The 17,783-nt window shown below is 44.8% G+C and overlaps 1 protein-coding gene across 2 annotated transcripts in view; it reads right to left on the reverse strand.

Annotated features, from left to right (window-relative positions):
- Window positions 1–17,783, reverse strand: part of nphp4 (nephronophthisis 4) — a 218,076-nt gene that overhangs the window by 154,516 nt on the left and 45,777 nt on the right. For both annotated transcript variants that reach the window (XM_046365548.1, XM_046365547.1), the window contains exons 4-5: window positions 15,935–15,999; window positions 8,390–8,539 (exon numbers count right to left, since the gene is read on the reverse strand). In XM_046365548.1, coding sequence (XP_046221504.1) covers window positions 8,390–8,539; window positions 15,935–15,999 — 215 coding nt within the window. The remainder of the gene's footprint in view (window positions 1–8,389; window positions 8,540–15,934; window positions 16,000–17,783) is intronic.

Raw genomic sequence — 17,783 nt, forward strand, 5'->3', positions numbered from 1 at the left:
TGGTTGAATGGTGTCCCTTGACAATGCAAGAACAAGGTGTATGTCAGGAGAAGTGCAGAATTATCAAAAGGAGAGTTATACTTGGAATATAGAGGAGGAATGGAGGGAAAAAGAAGCAGAGGAGGTCAAATAGAGAGAGGGAGGAAGAGGGTGAGCTTGAGTCAGTGAAAAATGGCGGGAAAAAGGGTTTGTTAAAGAAGAATGGTAGAAAGTGTAATGGTAGAAAGGTGAATGAGATGAAGACAGGAGGAGAAATGGAAGTGAATGAGGTCAAAGTATCAGAGGTGGTAGGTGTGCTGAAGTTCCTGGATCCCGAGGTTTGCACCAAGGGTCAGGAAAAAGATGAGTCTGACAGTAGGAGGCAGTGAAGAAAGTAGAGGAATATGGGTCAAAGGGGAGGGATCCTGAGAGGAGTGGTGTGAGTAGTAGATCTGTACCAGTACAGAGGGGTAGGCCAACAAGTAATATGTTTCAGTAAGATTGGATTTTAACATTTACAGCAATGGTTATCAACAGTCCTGCAGGGGTGGAACGTAGGTCACAGAAAATAGAGGTTGTGGTGGCAGCTACAAAGAGGTATTTGCGTGTGCGTGATATGACATTGGAAAAGTTGCCATGCACCTGTAAAAATAATTGCTCAGATGTGCGAGTGCCTTTTGAATTTTGAAGGACTTAATAAATTAAAATAGTGGAGTAGGGTGAGTGTAGTAGATGGTAGGGTATTTGTTTATTATTTTTTTCAAGCAAGGTATAAGGGAGTTATTACTCCAGCCTTGTAGGTGGCGGTAATGCAACATTTATTGGATGCCAAACGCCCGTAAACCTCGTGGAAGAAGAAGCTAGGACAGGCGGGAGGCAGGGGCGCTTCAGTACAGTTAATAAAGAAGTTAAAGACGTTGGAAGTCAGCCGCCGATAAACCCCACAGAAGACACTTTTTAGCCAGCTAGTCTGGTACACAGCAGGCGTTAGCGACACCGTTTTGCTAGCTAACTACTTGAGTATCGTGTCTTACTTTGAATGCACTTTATAGGCCAAGATACTTGGCAAAACAGCATGGTAGGTTATGATTTTTTTTTAAACGACACAAAGTTCGACCCAATGTGCGCACTGCACAGACCTCTCAACAGACGTTAGACAATTCCCCCAAACCTACACACAGGGGTGCTAAAAGCATGATTTTCCTCACACCTCCCCTGGAGTTAAACTGTTTTGGCCCGGGGGCTATTCTCACATATATATACACATATATATATATTTGTGTTAATGGAGATTGCCGCAAAACACATTTCCCCAGTAGATTCTAATAAAGTTTTCTGAAGCTACTTTGATGGGCAATTGTATCATTCACAATTTTATATAATACAGTATAACGTTATGATCATTATAATATGACAATACATTACAATGCTTGAAAAATAATTAGATATGGTGCAATCAAATGAACAATATAGCCTCAGCCTTACACTTTGTTTTTTCAAGTATCCTATGACATTAGATATCTAGCCTTGTCGATGTTCAAAGTCTAGTGAACCAACAGGAAGCGCAGTCTAGTGAGCCACCTGTGATGTGAAATAAGAAAGCTGCATTTGGTCACAGAAAAGTGTAGTGGGGAGGGGAGATTAAAAGTGAGTAAGGGGAGAAGCTCGTAGGCGACAGTCACTTTTCAAGACCAGTCTGCAGGTGGTAGACTCTCATCGAATATATATATATTTTTTGCATCTTTATTTTTTTGAGCACTGTATATACTTTGACAAAAGTGACTTATTGACTTAAATCATTGTGCGACATAAATGGGAAAGCTCCAGGCATTGTCTTTCAGTTTAAAAAAAGTTAATTTATGCTGGTACTTTAAACCTCCTATGCTCCTTTGAGACCCCTCTTTCGAAGTCACTGAGACCTCTTGGTAGCCAACATAATGGACAACTGAACATTTGTATACATGACTCAAAGTATGATGGGATGTTAATTGCTTAATTAACTCAAAAACCACACCTGTGTGGAAGCACCTGCTTTCAATATATAACTCAAGTGTTTCCTTTGTTTTGGCAGTTAACTGTAGCTACATGGAACCAAGTGTAACAGTGACTCTCCATTTTAATCTGTTTTAATCATGTTTAATGAAGTTCCTGTTGACAGCTGACTTCATGTACAATTAAGTCTGTCGGTCCTCATGCTCATGTTCACAAAATGGATGTTTGGGGTTTATTTGAAACTTGTTTGTTCTCGGTCTGAAGGACTCCAATGCTAGGGTATCTGCACTGTTGAACTGGTACACAAAACAGTACATCTCATTGATAAGACAGAGCATGCCCTGATGTCCTATGTGCAAAGTATACAGTTGTGGCCAAAAGTTTTGAGAATTAAAATTAATATTGTGTCAAAGTTTGCTTTAGATATTTTTGTCAGATGTTACTATGGAATACTGAAGGATAATTACAAGCATTTCATAAGTGTCAAAGGCTTTTATTGACAATTATATGAAGTTGATGCAAAGAGTCAATATTTGCAGTGTTGACCCTTCTTTTTCAAGACCTCTGCAAACCGCCCTGGCATGCTGCCAATTAACTTACATTTACATTTACATTTAAGTCATTTAGCAGACGCTCTTATCCAGAGCGACTTACAAATTGGTGCATTCACCTTATGACATCCAGTGGAACAACCACTTTACAATAGTGCATCTAAGTATTTTAAGGGGGGGTGAGAAGGATTACTTTATCCTATCCTAGGTATTCCTTAAAGAGGTGGGGTTTCAGGTGTCTCCGGAAGGTGGTGATTGACTCCGCTGTCCTGGCGTCGTGAGGGAGTTTGTTCCACCATTGGGGAGCCAGAGCAGCGAACAGTTTTGACTGAGCTGAGCGGGAACTGTACTTCCTCAGTGGTAGGGAGGCGAGCAGGCCAGAGGTGGATGAACGCAGTGCCCTTATTTGGGTGTAGGGCCTGATCAGAGCCTGGAGGTACTGAGGTGCCGTTCCCAAGGAAAAGCACCATGGTCTTGTAGCGGATGCGAGCTTCAACTGGAAGCCAGTGGAGAGAGCGGAGGAGTGGGGTGACGTGAGAGAACTTGGGAAGGTTGAACACTAGATGGGCTGCGGCATTCTGGATGAGTTGTAGGGGTTTAATGGCACAGGCAGGGAGCCCAGCCAACAGCGAGTTGCAGTAATCCAGACGGGAGATGACAAGTGCCTGGATTAGGACCTGCGCCGCTTCCTGTGTGAGGCAGGGTCGTACTCTGGATGTTGTAGAGCATGAACCTACAGGAACGGGCCACCGCCTTGATGTTAGTTGAGAACGACAGTTTGTTGTCCAGGATCACGCCAAGGTTCTTAGCGCTCTGGGAGGAGGACACAATGGAGTTGTCAACCGTGATGGCGAGATCATGGAACGGGCAGTCCTTCCCCGGGAGGAAGAGCAGCTCCGTCTTGCCGAAGTTCAGCTTGAGGTGGTGATCCGTCATCCACACTGATATGTCTGCCAGACATGCAGAGATGCGATTCGCCACCTGGTCATCAGAAGGGGGAAAGGAGAAGATTAATTGTGTGTCGTCTGCATAGCAATGATAGGAGAGACCATGTGAGGTTATGACAGAGCCAAGTGACTTGGTGTATAGCGAGAATAGGAGAGGGCCTAGAACAGAGCCCTGGGGACACCAGTGGTGAGAGCGCGTGGTGAGGAGACAGATTCTCGCCACGCCACCTGGTAGGAGCGACCTGTCAGGTAGGACGCAACCAAGCGTGGGCCATCGGAGATGCCCAACTCGGAGAGGGTGGAGAGGAGGATCTGATGGTTCACAGTATCGAAGGCAGCCGATAGGTCTAGAAGGATGAGAGCAGAGGAGAGAGAGTTAGCTTTAGCGGTGCGGAGCGCCTCCGTGATACAGAGAAGAGCAGTCTCAGTTGAATGACTAGTCTTGAAACCTGACTGATTTGGATCAAGAAGGTCATTCTGAGAGAGATAGCGGGAGAGCTGACCAAGGACGGCACGTTCAAGAGTTTTGGAGAGAAAAGAAAGAAGGGATACTGGTCTGTAGTTGTTGACATCGGAGGGATCGAGTGTAGGTTTTTTCAGAAGGGGTGCAACTCTCGCTCTCTTGAAGACGGAAGGGACGTAGCCAGCGGTCAGGGATAAGTTGATGAGCGAGGTGAGGTAAGGGAGAAGGTCTCCGGAAATGGTCTGGAGAAGAGAGGAGGGGATAGGGTCGAGCGGGCAGGTTGTTGGGCGGCCGGCCGTCACAAGACGCGAGATTTCATCTGGAGAGAGGGGAGAAAGAGGTCAGAGCACAGGGTAGGGCAGTGTGAGCAGAACCAGCGGTGTTGTTTGACTTAGCAAACGAGGATCGGATGTCGTCGATCTTCTTTTCAAAATGGTTGACGAAGTCATCTGCAGAGAGGGAGGAGGGGGGAGGGGAGGAGGATTCAGGAGGGAGGAGAATGTGGCAAAGAGCTTCCTAGGGTTAGAGGCAGATGCTTGGAATTTAGAGTGGTAGAAAGTGGCTTTAGCAGCAGAGACAGAGGAGGAAAATGTAGAGAGGAGGGAGTGAAAGGATGCCAGGTCCGCAGGGAGGCGAGTTTTCCTCCATTTCCGCTCGGCCTTCCGGAGCCCTGTTCTGTGAGCTCGCATTGAGTCGTCAAGCCACGGAGCGGGAGGGGAGGACCGAGCCGGCCTGGAAGATAGGGGACATAGAGAGTCAAAGGATGCAGAAAGGGAGGAGAGGAGGGTTGAGGAGGCAGAATCAGGAGATAGGTTGGAGAAGGTTTGAGCAGAGGGAAGAGATGATAGGATGGAAGAGGAGAGAGTAGCGGGGGAGAGAGAGCGAAGGTTGGGACGGCGCGATACCATCCGAGTAGGGGCAGTGTGGGAAGTGTTGGATGAGAGCGAGAGGGAAAAGGATACAAGGTAGTGGTCGGAGACTTGGAGGGGAGTTGCAATGAGGTTAGTGGAAGAACAGCATCTAGTAAAGATGAGGTCGAGCGTATTGCCTGCCTTGTGAGTAGGGGGGAAGGTGAGAGGGTGAGGTCAAAAGAGAGAGGAGTGGAAAGAAGGAGGCAGAGAGGAATGAGTCAAAGGTAGACGTGGGGAGGTTAAAGTCGCCCAGAACTGTGAGAGGTGAGCCGTCCTCAGGAAAGGAGCTTATCAAGGCATCAAGCTCATTGATGAACTCTCCGAGGGGACCTGGAGGGCGATAAATGATAAGGATGTTAAGCTTGAAAGGGCTGGTAACTGTGACAGCATGAAATTCAAAGGAGGCGATAGACAGATGGGTAAGGGGAGAAAGAGAGAATGACCACATGGGAGAGATAAGGATCCCTATGCCACCACCCCGCTGACCAGAAGCTCTCGGGGTGTGCGAGAACACGTGGGCGGACGAAGAGAGAGCAGTAGGAGTAGCAGTGTTATCTGTGGTGATCCATGTTTCTGTCAGTGCCAAGAAGTCGAGGGACTGGAGGGAGGCATAGGCTGAGATGAACTCTGCCTTGTTGGCTGCAGATCGGCAGTTCCAGAGGCTACCGGAGACCTGGAACTCCACGTGGGTCGTGCGCGCTGGGACCACCAGATTAGGGTGGCAGCGGCCACGCGGTGTGGAGCGTTTGTATGGTCTGTGCAGAGAGGAGAGAACAGGGATAGACAGACACATAGTTGACAGGCTACAGAAGAGGCTACGCTAATGCAAGGAGATTGGAATGACAAGTGGACTACACGTCTCGAATGTTCAGAAAGTTAAGCTTACGTAGCAAGAATCTTATTGACTAAAATTATTAAAAATGATACAGTACTGCTGAAGTAGGCTAGCTGGCAGCATCTCAACTTTAGGAGATGCTCCTGGCGCTTCTGGACTTTCTTGGGCGCCCTGAACTTCTGGTCCACATCCTGACTGATGGCAGCCCATTCTTGCAGAATCAATGATTGTAGTTTGTGGGGTTTTGTTTGTCCACCTGCCTCTTGAGGATTGACCACAAGTTCTCAATGGGATTAAGGTCTGGGGAGTTTCCTGGCCATGGACCCAAAACATCGATGTTTTGTTCCCCGAGCCACTTTTGCCTTTTTTTGTCAAGGTGCTCCATCATGCGGTAAAGGGCATTGTTCGTCACCAAACTGTTCCTGGATGGTTGGGAGAAGTTGCTCTCGGAGGATGTGTTGGTACCATTCTTTATTCATTATTTGTGTTCTTAGGCAAAATTGTAAGTTAGCCCACTCCCTTGGTTGAGAAGCAACCCCATACATGAATGGTCTCAGGATGCTTTACTGTTGGCATGACACAGGACTGATGGTAGTGCTCACCTTGTCTTCCCCAGACAAGCTTTTTTCCGGATGCCCCAAACAATCGGAAAGGGGATTCATCAGAGAAAATGACTTTACCCCAGTCCTCAGCAGTCCAATCCCTGTACCTTTTGCAGAATATCAGTCTGTCCCTGATGTTTTTCCCTGAAGAGAAGTGGCTTCTTTCCTGCCCTTCTTGACACAAGGCCATCCTCCAAAAGTCTTCGCCTCACTGTGCACTCACACCTGCCTGCTGCCATTCCTGAGCAAGCTCTGTACTGATGGTGCCCCGATCCGCAGCTGAATCAACTTTAGGAGATGCTCCTGGCGCTTCTGGACTTTCTTGGGCGCCCTGAAGTCTTCTTCATAACAATTGAACCGCTCTCCTTGAAGTTCTTGATGATCCGATAAATGGTTGATTTAGGTGCAATCTTATTGGCAGCAATATCCTTGCTTGTGAAGACCTTTTTGTGCAAAGCAATGATGATGGCACAGGTTTCCTTGCTGGTAACCATGGTTGGCAGAGGAAAAACAATGATTCCAAGCACCACCCTCCTTTTGAAGCTTCCAGTCTGTTATTCAAACTCAATCAGCATGACAGAGTTATCTCCGGCCTTGTCCTCGTCAACACTCACACCTATGTTAACGAGAGAATCACTGACATGATGTCAGTTGGTCCTTTTGTGGCAGTGCTGAAATGCAGTGGAAATGTTTTTGGGGGATTCAGTTCATTTGCATGGCAAATAGGGACTTTGCAATTAATTGCAATTCATCTGATCACTCTTCAAAACATTCTGGAGTATATGAAAATTGCCATCATAAAAACTGAGGCAGCAGACTGTGAAAATTAATATTGGTGTCATTCTCAACTTTTGGCCACGACTGTAGTGTGGACCCACAGCTTTATTCTTTAATGCGTTTCTAAAGAGTTTACTTTGCCACGGATAGCTGCATACGCACCACAGCTACAGCTGAATCACTTGCCCATCGATTGAACTAAGCCAACAGAGTCGGTCCTGAACTATTTATGAGATTGGCCTGAGTATCAGTGCCTAAGATCTCACAACTCGGATTCTGTCTGGAATGTGGATCCATATTGGGTGTAAAACACTCGTTTTTTTTAAGTATGAGGGACAATGGATAAGCTGTGATTGTCAGTGAAGCTGCTTGCCGCCGTGTACTACAGCAATCACCTCTTTTCAAACACCTTAGACGCCAAATCTCGGGTGATTATACTCGTCAGCAGTACAAAGAGGCAACGAATGTGAATGAACTAAATGCAGGTCCAACATCCAGACAGTGGCAGCTTACTGTAGGTCGGCATGCTTATAGACCCAGAGCAGGAAATAGAGGATTAAGCTACCGAAAACCTTCAACGGACTCATCTTATAATAAACCCCACACTGTCAAACGGCATTACTGTACATCCTTGTATAAACTTGGTTTTACGCAACATTTCAACTTTGGAGGATGATTTTTAAAAAGTGTGTTTTGAGAGAAAGCCACCTTGAGAAATCCTGTGAAGACAACTACCTACGTCACAAAATATGAAATTGGAACGCTGTCGCGAAATCCTCCCGCTGTCGAACAGTGGCCCGAATGGAGAACGCATTTCAAATCATTCCATTTTGAGTGTGACTTTCGATTAAAGCCCAAATGAGAGCAGCTGATTGTCTATTAAATGTTTACATTCCCAGCCCCTCTGATTCGTTTTTTCAATTTGGAGACGGTGCTAAGTGGTTGAAGGATTACCTCCAGATTGAACTATGGGATTCTTTCAAATGGCTTTACTGAGGTGTTTTTCAGTCAAATATTTCTATAAATTCAGCAGACGATTACATTACAAAAGCCTTTAAAATTAGTTTGAACTAAGGTAAGCAAATGCATTACTGGATTAACAAAGGAACTGGCGGTAGTTTTATTTTTGTTAATCAGTTTTTATTTTTGTTTTCCGGTTTGATGTTTTGTTAGTTGGTGTGCGGAAATCCTAAAAATATATTGGCCCGCCAAGTTACAACATCACATATATTGAGACGTGACATAGCTTGACAATGGGCCGCCTACTGCAAATAACAACAATGTTAACTGTATGAGGGAAGCACTGGCATGCGGTTTCCACTGTAGTCTTACCTGTAGGGGAGGGCGTAACCCCAGGGATGTTCTCATCTCCAGACACCAGCATGTTCTGGGGGAAGAGGTGCATGGCAGGAGCTAGAGCAGGGTGAGGCTTCAAGCTGCACACCAAATGAGCACCATCGATGGGCCTCAAGAGCTTGTTCTCTACACAGACAGAAAAAACACAACATAACACACAGCACATTGTTTTAATCAATATTCCTTTTATCGCAAGAACTTTCATATTACTGGCAATGTCACCAGAGGACTTAATGTTCCACCACTCTGTAATATATATGATTCCAATCAGCTTTATAGGGGACATGGAGTAATGCCTGTCACGCGTTCCTCACAAACAACTGTCACTCGTCCTGCCGTTGTTAAATAGGCTGCTGTTCCATATTTGGCTGCAGAGACCCAGGTCCATGTTCCATTACGTTGGGGGGCTGTTTGCAGGCGAACCTGGACATGTGATTTGCGAAATGACAGCGTGGAAAAGCATTCCCTCGTCCCCGGAGAGGATATGAAAGAGGAGCTCGGGCGGCTGCTTAGGAAATGGCTCTGTGATGTGAAGGATGGGTTGACACGTCGATCCTTCAAACAGTCATCCAATGAAAAACCCGGCCCCATGATGCTTTTCATCAACACACAGTCGACGGTGTTGAGCAACAACCTGAGAAAGGCTGCACAGTGAATTTCATGGGTTCTGTGTGTTCAGCAGTACATCCCAAGATCTCTGCCTTGGAATGCGTGGTGATCGCTCACTCTGACAGCTCTGATAATTACATCTTCAAAGGAGACAGTGATGATCATTAATCGAAGCTCTATTCACTCCCAGTGACCGCCTCTTTATCAGGTTGACAGTGATGATGTATTTTGGAAGCGCCTCCCAATAGGACATTTGGAAAGGTTGATAGGGTTAACTGATGACGGGTTGGTTTATATTCAAGTCAATAATCAATGTAAACATGGGGGGGGGGGCATCATACATCTCCCCTGAGTGGTACACTACATCACCAAAAGTATGTGGACACCCCTTCAAATTAGTGGATTCGGTTATTTCAGTACACACCCATTGCTGGCAGGTGTGTAAAATCATGCACACAGCCATGTAATCTCCATAGACAAACATTGGAAGAAGAATGGCCTTATTGAAGAGCTCAATCAACATGGCACCGTCATAGGATGCCACCTTTCCAACAAGTCAGTTCAGCAAATTTCTACCTTGCTAGAGATGTCCCATTCAACTGTAAGTGCTGTTATTGTGAAGTGAAAAATGTCTAGGAGCAACAGCGGCTCAGCAGCAAAGTGGTACGCCACACAAGCTCACAGAACGGGACCGCCGAGTGCTTAAGCGCATAAAAATCGTCCGTCCTTGGATGCAAGACTCACTACCGAGTTCCAAATTGCCTCTGGAAGCAATGTTGGCACAATAACTATTCGTCAGGAGCTTCATGAAATGGGTTTCCATGGCCGATCAGCCGCACACAAGCCTAAGATCACCATGCCCAGTGCCAAGCGTCAGCTGGAGTGGTGTAAAGCTTGCCGACTCTGGAGCAGTGGAAACGCGTTCTCTGGAGTGATGAATCATGCTTCACCATCTGTCAGTCTGACAAACAAATCTGGGTTTGGTGGATGCCAGGAGAACACTACCTGCCCCAATGCATAGTGGCAACTGTAAAGTTTGGTGGAGTGGGAATTATGGCCCGGGGTTGTTTTTCATGGTTCGGGCTAGGCCCCTTAGTTCCAGTGAAAGGAAATCTTAATGCTAAAGCATACAATGAAATTCTAGACAATTCTGTGCTTCTAATTGTGTGGCAAAAGTTTAGGGAAGGCCCTTTCCTGTTCCACCATGACAATGCTCCCGTGCACAAAGCGAGGTCCATACTGAAATGGTTTGTCGAGATTGGTGTGGAAGAACTTGACTGGCTTGCACAGAGCCCTGACCTCAAGCCCATTGAACACCTTTGGGATGAATTGGAATGCTGACTGCGAGCCAGGCCTAATCGTCCAACATCAGTGCCCGAGCTCACTAATGCTCTTGTGGCTGAATGGAAGCAAGTCCTCGCAGCAATGTTCCAACATCTAGTGGAAAGCCTTCCCAGAAGAGAGGAAGCTGTTATTGCAGCAAAGGGGGGGACCAACTCCATATTAATGCCCATGATTTTGGAATTAAATGTTCAACGAGCACTTTTGGTCGTGTAATTTGTTTGATTAGGGCTCAAACTTGGTTTACAGTCGTTTCCTGTGTGACACCATTGTTGTGCAAATGTGCAGGTATGCTACTTTGGGTTAATTTCACATCCATCAATTCCATCTTTACAATATGAAACTGTACCGGATGGATGTTCATTTAAAGTGCTCTCACTGTGCAGTCATATTATAATTTTGTCTCTTCCAATTCCAGCAACAGGGCCCAGGGGTCCAACCATAGCTCCAAATGGAGGTTGGTACAATGTTGTAGGAGGGTAGGAGCCTTGGAGGATTAATTTCCAATATATGTCCACAATCCAATATCTATATCAGCAGCAGGAAGCTTTAAGCCATTCCTATAGGCCTCAGAACCTCCAAAGCCAATGATAGGGATTTCAGAGTTAAAGTGGTGAAAAAAGAGGAGGAGTATATCCCTGTTCCCCGAACCGTCTCACCCCCAACCTTTAACTTCCTCTGACAGGCGGCTGCTCTCAAATTCACTTCATCAGGGGAAAACTGCTTAACTCAAAATGGTGCACTCAAATGTGATAAAAAAGTGAACAGAACACTCAAACATGGTTTGAGGACGTCGTTGAAGCCACAGCTACACTTGCTGCGCGGCAATTTCAGCGTACGGCAGTGCTTTCATGGAAAACTGGCTCTTGCTGTAGTGGTAAAAAAAAAATATGGAGGGCGTAAAAATGAAACGTTCAAAGCATCTAGCTAGCTGAACACAGATGGGCGCACAGGTGTCGAGATCTCGGTAACTTTTTCATCATTTATTTCATATTATTCATAATGCATCAAGCTTGCCTCTCTGACGCAGCACATGGATTAGGGACTCCAGAAATTCTTCAAGCAGACATCTTGGTACCTTAGTGTCAGGCGAGCAAACTTGGCAGGAGATGAAGCGGAGGTAAAAATGGAAAGGTAGATCAGCAGCATCAGAGGGCTGGTGGATTTCCAAGGGTGACGGGGAAGAAACCGCGTAATAATCAAGATGAATAGCAGATGGACTCCATGTGAAAAGAGGGGCTTTTACGGGCAAAGTCAAACACTGTTGCATTGATTCAGGCTATTCAAAAGGAGAAACAAAATAGCAGATTCCGATAGAGTAGCAATGATGGCTCCACCGAATCCTTTCAGTACAGTGATCATTAAAACATATTTTACATTTCAGCTCTACATTCAACCCTGCATCGATTGCGTTTCCGCCATGATGACAAGCTAAAACCCAAGGCACTTTCCAGTCCGTGGCAGCAGTGGATTTCAATACGGTAATGTGAACACAATGTAGTCTCACTGCACCAAGGAGCACTGTGCCATCTGGTTGCCCCCCATTCCCAGAGTGGGCCCCAGAGCAGCCCATTCTCCCCCGTCTCTTTCTCCCCCTCTGCCTCCCTTCTCATACTCTGCTTCCCTCCCGGTCAGATGATTGGGGCTTAGGTAAGCCAAGAAGTAACACCATCTCCTCCATGATCCCTCTACCCCCCAAGGTCCGTCAAGGAGAAGAGCTTCAGTGGGCCCCAGAGCGACACCATATCTTCCTTCCCCACCCCCCTTCTCTTGTTTCCCCAGGTGGCACCGGCAGAGGGGCTTAGGTGGCGGCTGGCCGGGGCTCGGCAGGAGAACACAGACTGAGGAGGCTGGCAAGCAGAGCAGCACAGAGGCTCCCTTGGTTGCCACGGTCCCTGTCCCCCCTCCTCCTGGCATTGAATAACCCCTACCCCAGGCACTCTACCTGGCATGCTGGGCACACACACGTGCAACGTGGTCATGCACACAGACACACAGTGCTGACTTGACAGGCTGACTGGAGGGGCCCCATGTGAAGAGCCCTGCACAAACATTAATTTTAATGCACAAGCCCAATCCATGCCTGTGACGTTCAGACCCTACCCTACCCAGGTCCGATTTCTTATGACAAAGACCCAGCCCAAAAATCTGAAATAACTTCCTTTGTTAGTATCCATTAGCTACTCGTCTCGGTCTGTCCTCCCCCTCCCTGCACTGCTTGCGTTGCATGTGCTCTGCTGCTGTGTGAGTATCCATAGCAACAGCCCCGCCTTGGCCTGTTCAATGACGAGAGATAAGTGTTAACTTGCTACTTTTCGTCACTCTAAACTCCGGAAAAAGATTATTTTCTGTGAAATCATTTCTCCTGTCGACTCTGACAATGTTGTGGTATATTTGATGAGGTTGAAGCACTTCTGACACCATGTTATGATCTTAGTAAGATATCACTGTAGGCTACTGCTCAGCAGAGCACGAGCAAATGGCTCAGATTCAAAATGTTAGTGATCAATTTAGTGATGCCCTGCGCGTACCCTAGTAATTGATGAAAAGAACTGTCCGTAACCCAATGTATAGTGTCGGAGCCGTCGGCCTCGGACCGGGTAGCAGCGCTCTACCCAGGTGTAGACTGTGCACTCCAGACCCGTCTTCCTGTATGTATGTCTGTCTGTCTCTATCGGGATGATTAGACAGGAGTGGAGGCTAAATTGAGGAGTACACACTAGAGGAGAAGTGAGAGGTATACTGGAGGACATTGTACTCAAAATCCTGTCTCAGTGGGAAGAAAATACCACATATTATACCACAAGTAACTAATGTTGAAGCAATGCCTCTTTTGAACTCTTCATTTCACAGCACGTCCTCACCGAGGTAAACAACACTTTTCTTCAAGTGTGAAGAAGAAAATATGCTCTCTTCCAATGAATAGCAGATAAAGCTCTTCCTCAAGAGAACAGGACAATACACGATTGCTGGCCTTCGGCTCCAGAAATAAGGCTCCATTGTGAAAATTAATAGGGTTTCCTTTGTTTGGTCTTGTTATCCAAAGCAGCAAGGTAAACAGCTGTCCTCCTCCTGCCGTGTGTGTGAGGAAGAGAGATGCCTGAACATGAAAGCACGCATCGTCGACACGGCCTGAGTGAAAACAAAAAAGGCATCCTACCCCCCAACAGACACTATTTTAATAATTAAATGTACACAAAAGTCCATTTGAGAGAAAGATGCCTTTCCAATATTCATGTGACAAGATAGCAAACACTGCTTCTTGGGATTATAGATGTAGGATCTTAATTTGATCACACTGTTGCAGGAGAACCTTCCTGCAATACAGGATATTTCAAACTTAGTGTATTTAAGGTTTAAAAAAAGCTTCTGAAGATTTCAATTTTCAGACTAGATTTTCCCTAAAAATGTAGCAATCCCTAAAAAACAATTGTCATTACAATCCACATAATAATTCACATTTATTGCTGCTGCAGGATTACTTTCCTGCTGTAGCAAACTGGCTCAAATTAAGATTCTACATCTGTATGTTGTTATTCATACATGAGCACAGGGGTTCCCAAACTTTTTTGGACCACGGCCCCATTTAGAGATTTAAAAAATTATGCGACAACCACCATGTAAAAAAAAGTTATGTAACATTGTATTATGTTTCATTTTTTCATTGAGGCTACGAGCATTACAAATCAGTCTGACCGTACTTTTGACAGCATTTCAATCTGAAGGAAGGTATGGTTTGAAGTGACAAATGCATCAGAAAGGCATTGGGATGTTCAGAAGATCACGCAATAATTTTGTATGATCTTCTGTATAATCAAATAAAATGTATTTATAAAGCCATTCTCTACATCAGATGTCACAAAGTGATTATACAGAAACCCATCCTTGAACCCAAAACAGCAAGCAATGCAGGTTTAGAAGCACGATGGCTAGGAAAAACTCCCTAGAAAAGGCAGGAACCTAGGAAGAAACCTAGAGAGGAACCAGGCTCTGAGGAGTGGCCAGTCCTCTTCTGGCTGTGCCGGGTGGAGATTATAAGAGTACATGGCCGTTAAGGCCAGATTTGTTCTTCAAGATGTCCAAACATGTATACATGACCAGCAGGGTCAAATAATAATCACAGTGGTTTTAGAGGGTTCAATAGGTAGAAGAATGATTCACCCCCCTCCCCAGTCTGATTTAGTGCCTATTCTTGTCCCATCTTTTCTAATGAGTTCTGTGCAGCTAATGGCATTGTAGAGGGAAACAGACACATGCGTGTTCCTGCGAGTATTCTCCTTCAGTGATGGGGTCATACTATTTTGTAGCTTAAACCGTTCAAAAGATACTACCAAAGTGGTTCTAAGAAAACCAAGGTTATATGAACCAAGCATAAAAAAAAAACATTTTTATTTTACAGTTTCTCTTGTGACCCCCTTTTCAAATCCGGTGACTCCACATGGGGTCACAACCGCTGGTTTGGGAAACATGGCATTAGTAAATTGTACTTGGCAATTCTTTGCATTACATTGGTATTATTCCATCACTGTAAGGCCTTTTTTCATATTCATAGGAATGACATTCCTGAAGGGCCTGAAATTAGCTCGATAGCAACAGAGAGACTGCTGAATGTTTTTGGAGTAAAGAGCCCATTTCAGGCCACAGCCTAAGTGTAGACTATAATCTGGAAGATACAGCATCTTCTTGTTCATAGTGTATACTGCACCCAGTGGAATAAAATGTTAACACAATTAAATATTGCACAGCTGAATAAGGTAGGCCTATTCTAACATGGTTCAAATGGAAGATTTGGTTAACACACGCTAAAGTTGTGTTCACTCCATTTGAATTGGCTGAGATGGTTGTGGCTCACTAGACTTACTAAATGTTAGGGTTGTGATACCAGTATCGTAATATTTTTTCCATGGCAAAGATGAAAACACAAAGCAGACTAAACTCTTTGGTCCTTTAAAAACCTGTTGTATATGTCAAATATTGTGTGCTATATCTTGGAAAATAAATAAATGTGACTCTGGATGACAACATAACGAGGTTTGTTTCCAACATTAGGGCTGTTTTCCTAAACAAGTTAAAACCGCATTGTGTTTTGTTTACTTGCCACGATACTAACAAGTATCGCGATAGTGGTATTGTCCCGGCCCGACTAAATATGATTCATGTAATCAGACAGTGGCACCGCCTTTCCCAATTAAGAAAGCTTTGTCATTGGCACTCGGGCGCTGAGATCTTTATTAAACACAGCAGACAAAACACAGTGTAATTATAATCAACACAATTGGGGCCCACTACACTTGGATTAGAGTGTGTCTGCAAGGGTTCCTCGGAGACTCAATGTTGACATCAACTAGTTGAATTAAATTGCAAAGCGGACCGCAGCGTTTCTGAGGCGGTCGTAAGATCTAGCTTAGTGTATCGCCTGTGTGTCAAATGGCATCCTATTATAGTGCACATCTGGAACAGGCCCCATAAAAAAATAGTGCACTATAAAGGGAACAGGGTGCCATTTGGGACGCACCCTTAGTGGTTGTTGAATAGTGTGCTGTTGTAAGAGAGCATATAAAAGACACTTACGCTCTATAGGGTCCCTCACTAGTGGATGGAGTAGGGTCCTTGGTGTTCCGTGGTACATACTTAGCCTAGGGACAACAACAACAAAAATGACATTGAGAATCAATCAAAACAAGATGGACAAAGAGTGAATCACAATAGACACTGATACATTTTCTTAGAATAGATTATTGTGTGTCTATTACACATTTTTCAGCTTTATCTGTGTTCTGTGGATGTTAGATGACTAAGACGAGTGTCTCATTAAACACAAAGTGCAAGGCACTTCTCTGTCTGTAAGGTTAGGCTATGTGCAGGAGGCAGGAGCATTGGAAAGTTCAAATCATTTGAACTTGGCGCTTGGGCTGGGCGATATGGCCCAAACATCATATCTGGATTTTTTCAAACTTATTTGCGATTCATGACATACAGTACCAGTCAAACGTTTGGACACACCTACTCATTCCAGAGTTTTACTTTATTTTTTACTATTTTCTACATTGTAGAATAACAGTGAAGACATCAAAACTATGAAATAACACATGGAATTATGTAGTAACCAAATAAAGTGTTAAACAAATCTAAATATATTTATATTTGAGATTCTTAAAATAGCCACCATTTGCCTTGATGGCAGCTTTGCACACTCTTGGCATCCTCTCAACCAGTTTCATGAGGTAGTCACCTGGAATGCACTTCAATTAACTGGTGTACCTTGTTCAAAGTCAATTTGTGGAATTTATTTCCTTCTTATTACGTTTGTGACAAGGTAGGGGTGGTATACAGAAGATAGCCCTATTTGGTAAAAGACCAAGTCCATATTATGGCAAGAACAGCTGAAATAAGCAAAGAGAAACGACAGTCCATCATTACTTTAAGACAAAGATCAGTCAATGCGGAAAATTGAGAATTGTTTACGTTTCTTCAAATGCAGTTGCAAAAACTATCAAGCGCTACGATGAAACTAGCTCTTATGAAGACCGCCACAGGAAAGGAAGACCCAGAGTTACCTCTGCTGAAGAGGATAAGTTCATTAGAGTTAACTGCACCTCAGATTGCTCCCCAAATAAATGCTTCAGAGTTCAAGTAACAGACACATCTCAACATCAACTGTTCAGAGGGGACTGTGTAAAACAGGCCTTCATGGTTGAATTCCTGAAAAGAAACCACAACTAAAGGACACCGATAAGAAGAAAACTTCCTTGGACCAAGAAACACGAGCAATGGACATTAGACTGGTGGAAATCTGTCCTTTGGTCTGATGAGACCAAAATGTATATTTTTGGTTCCAACCGCCGTGTCATTGTGAGACGCAGAGTAGGTGAACGGATGATCTCCGCATGTGTGGTTCCCAAAGTGAAGCATGGAGGAGGAGGTGTGATGGTGTGCTTTGCTGGTGACACGTTTTGTGATTTATTTAGAATTCAAAAGGCACACTTAAACAGCATGGCTACCACAGCATTCTGCAGCGCTACGCCAAACCATCTGGGTTGCTCTTAGAGGGACTATCATTTGTTTTTCAACAGGACAATGACCCAAAACACACTTCCAGGCTGTGTAAGGGCTATTTGACCAAGGAGAGATTGAGTGCTGCATCATAATCACCTGATCTAAGCCTAAATTGGGATGAGTTGGACCACAGAGTGAAGAAAAAGCAGCTAAAAAGTGCTCAGCATGTGTGGGAACTCCTTCAAGACTGTTGGAAGAGCATTCCTCTTGAAGGTGGTTGATAGAATGCCAAGAGTGTGCAAAGCTGTCATCAAGGTAAAGGGTGGCTACCTTGAAGAATCTAAAATATCAAATATATATATTTATTTTTTTACTACATGATTCCATATGTGTTATTTCATAGTGTTGATGTCTTCACTATTAT

Source organism: Oncorhynchus gorbuscha, linkage group LG10 (genome assembly GCF_021184085.1).
Source record: "Oncorhynchus gorbuscha isolate QuinsamMale2020 ecotype Even-year linkage group LG10, OgorEven_v1.0, whole genome shotgun sequence".
In the NCBI taxonomy this organism is placed as follows: domain Eukaryota; kingdom Metazoa; phylum Chordata; class Actinopteri; order Salmoniformes; family Salmonidae; genus Oncorhynchus; species Oncorhynchus gorbuscha.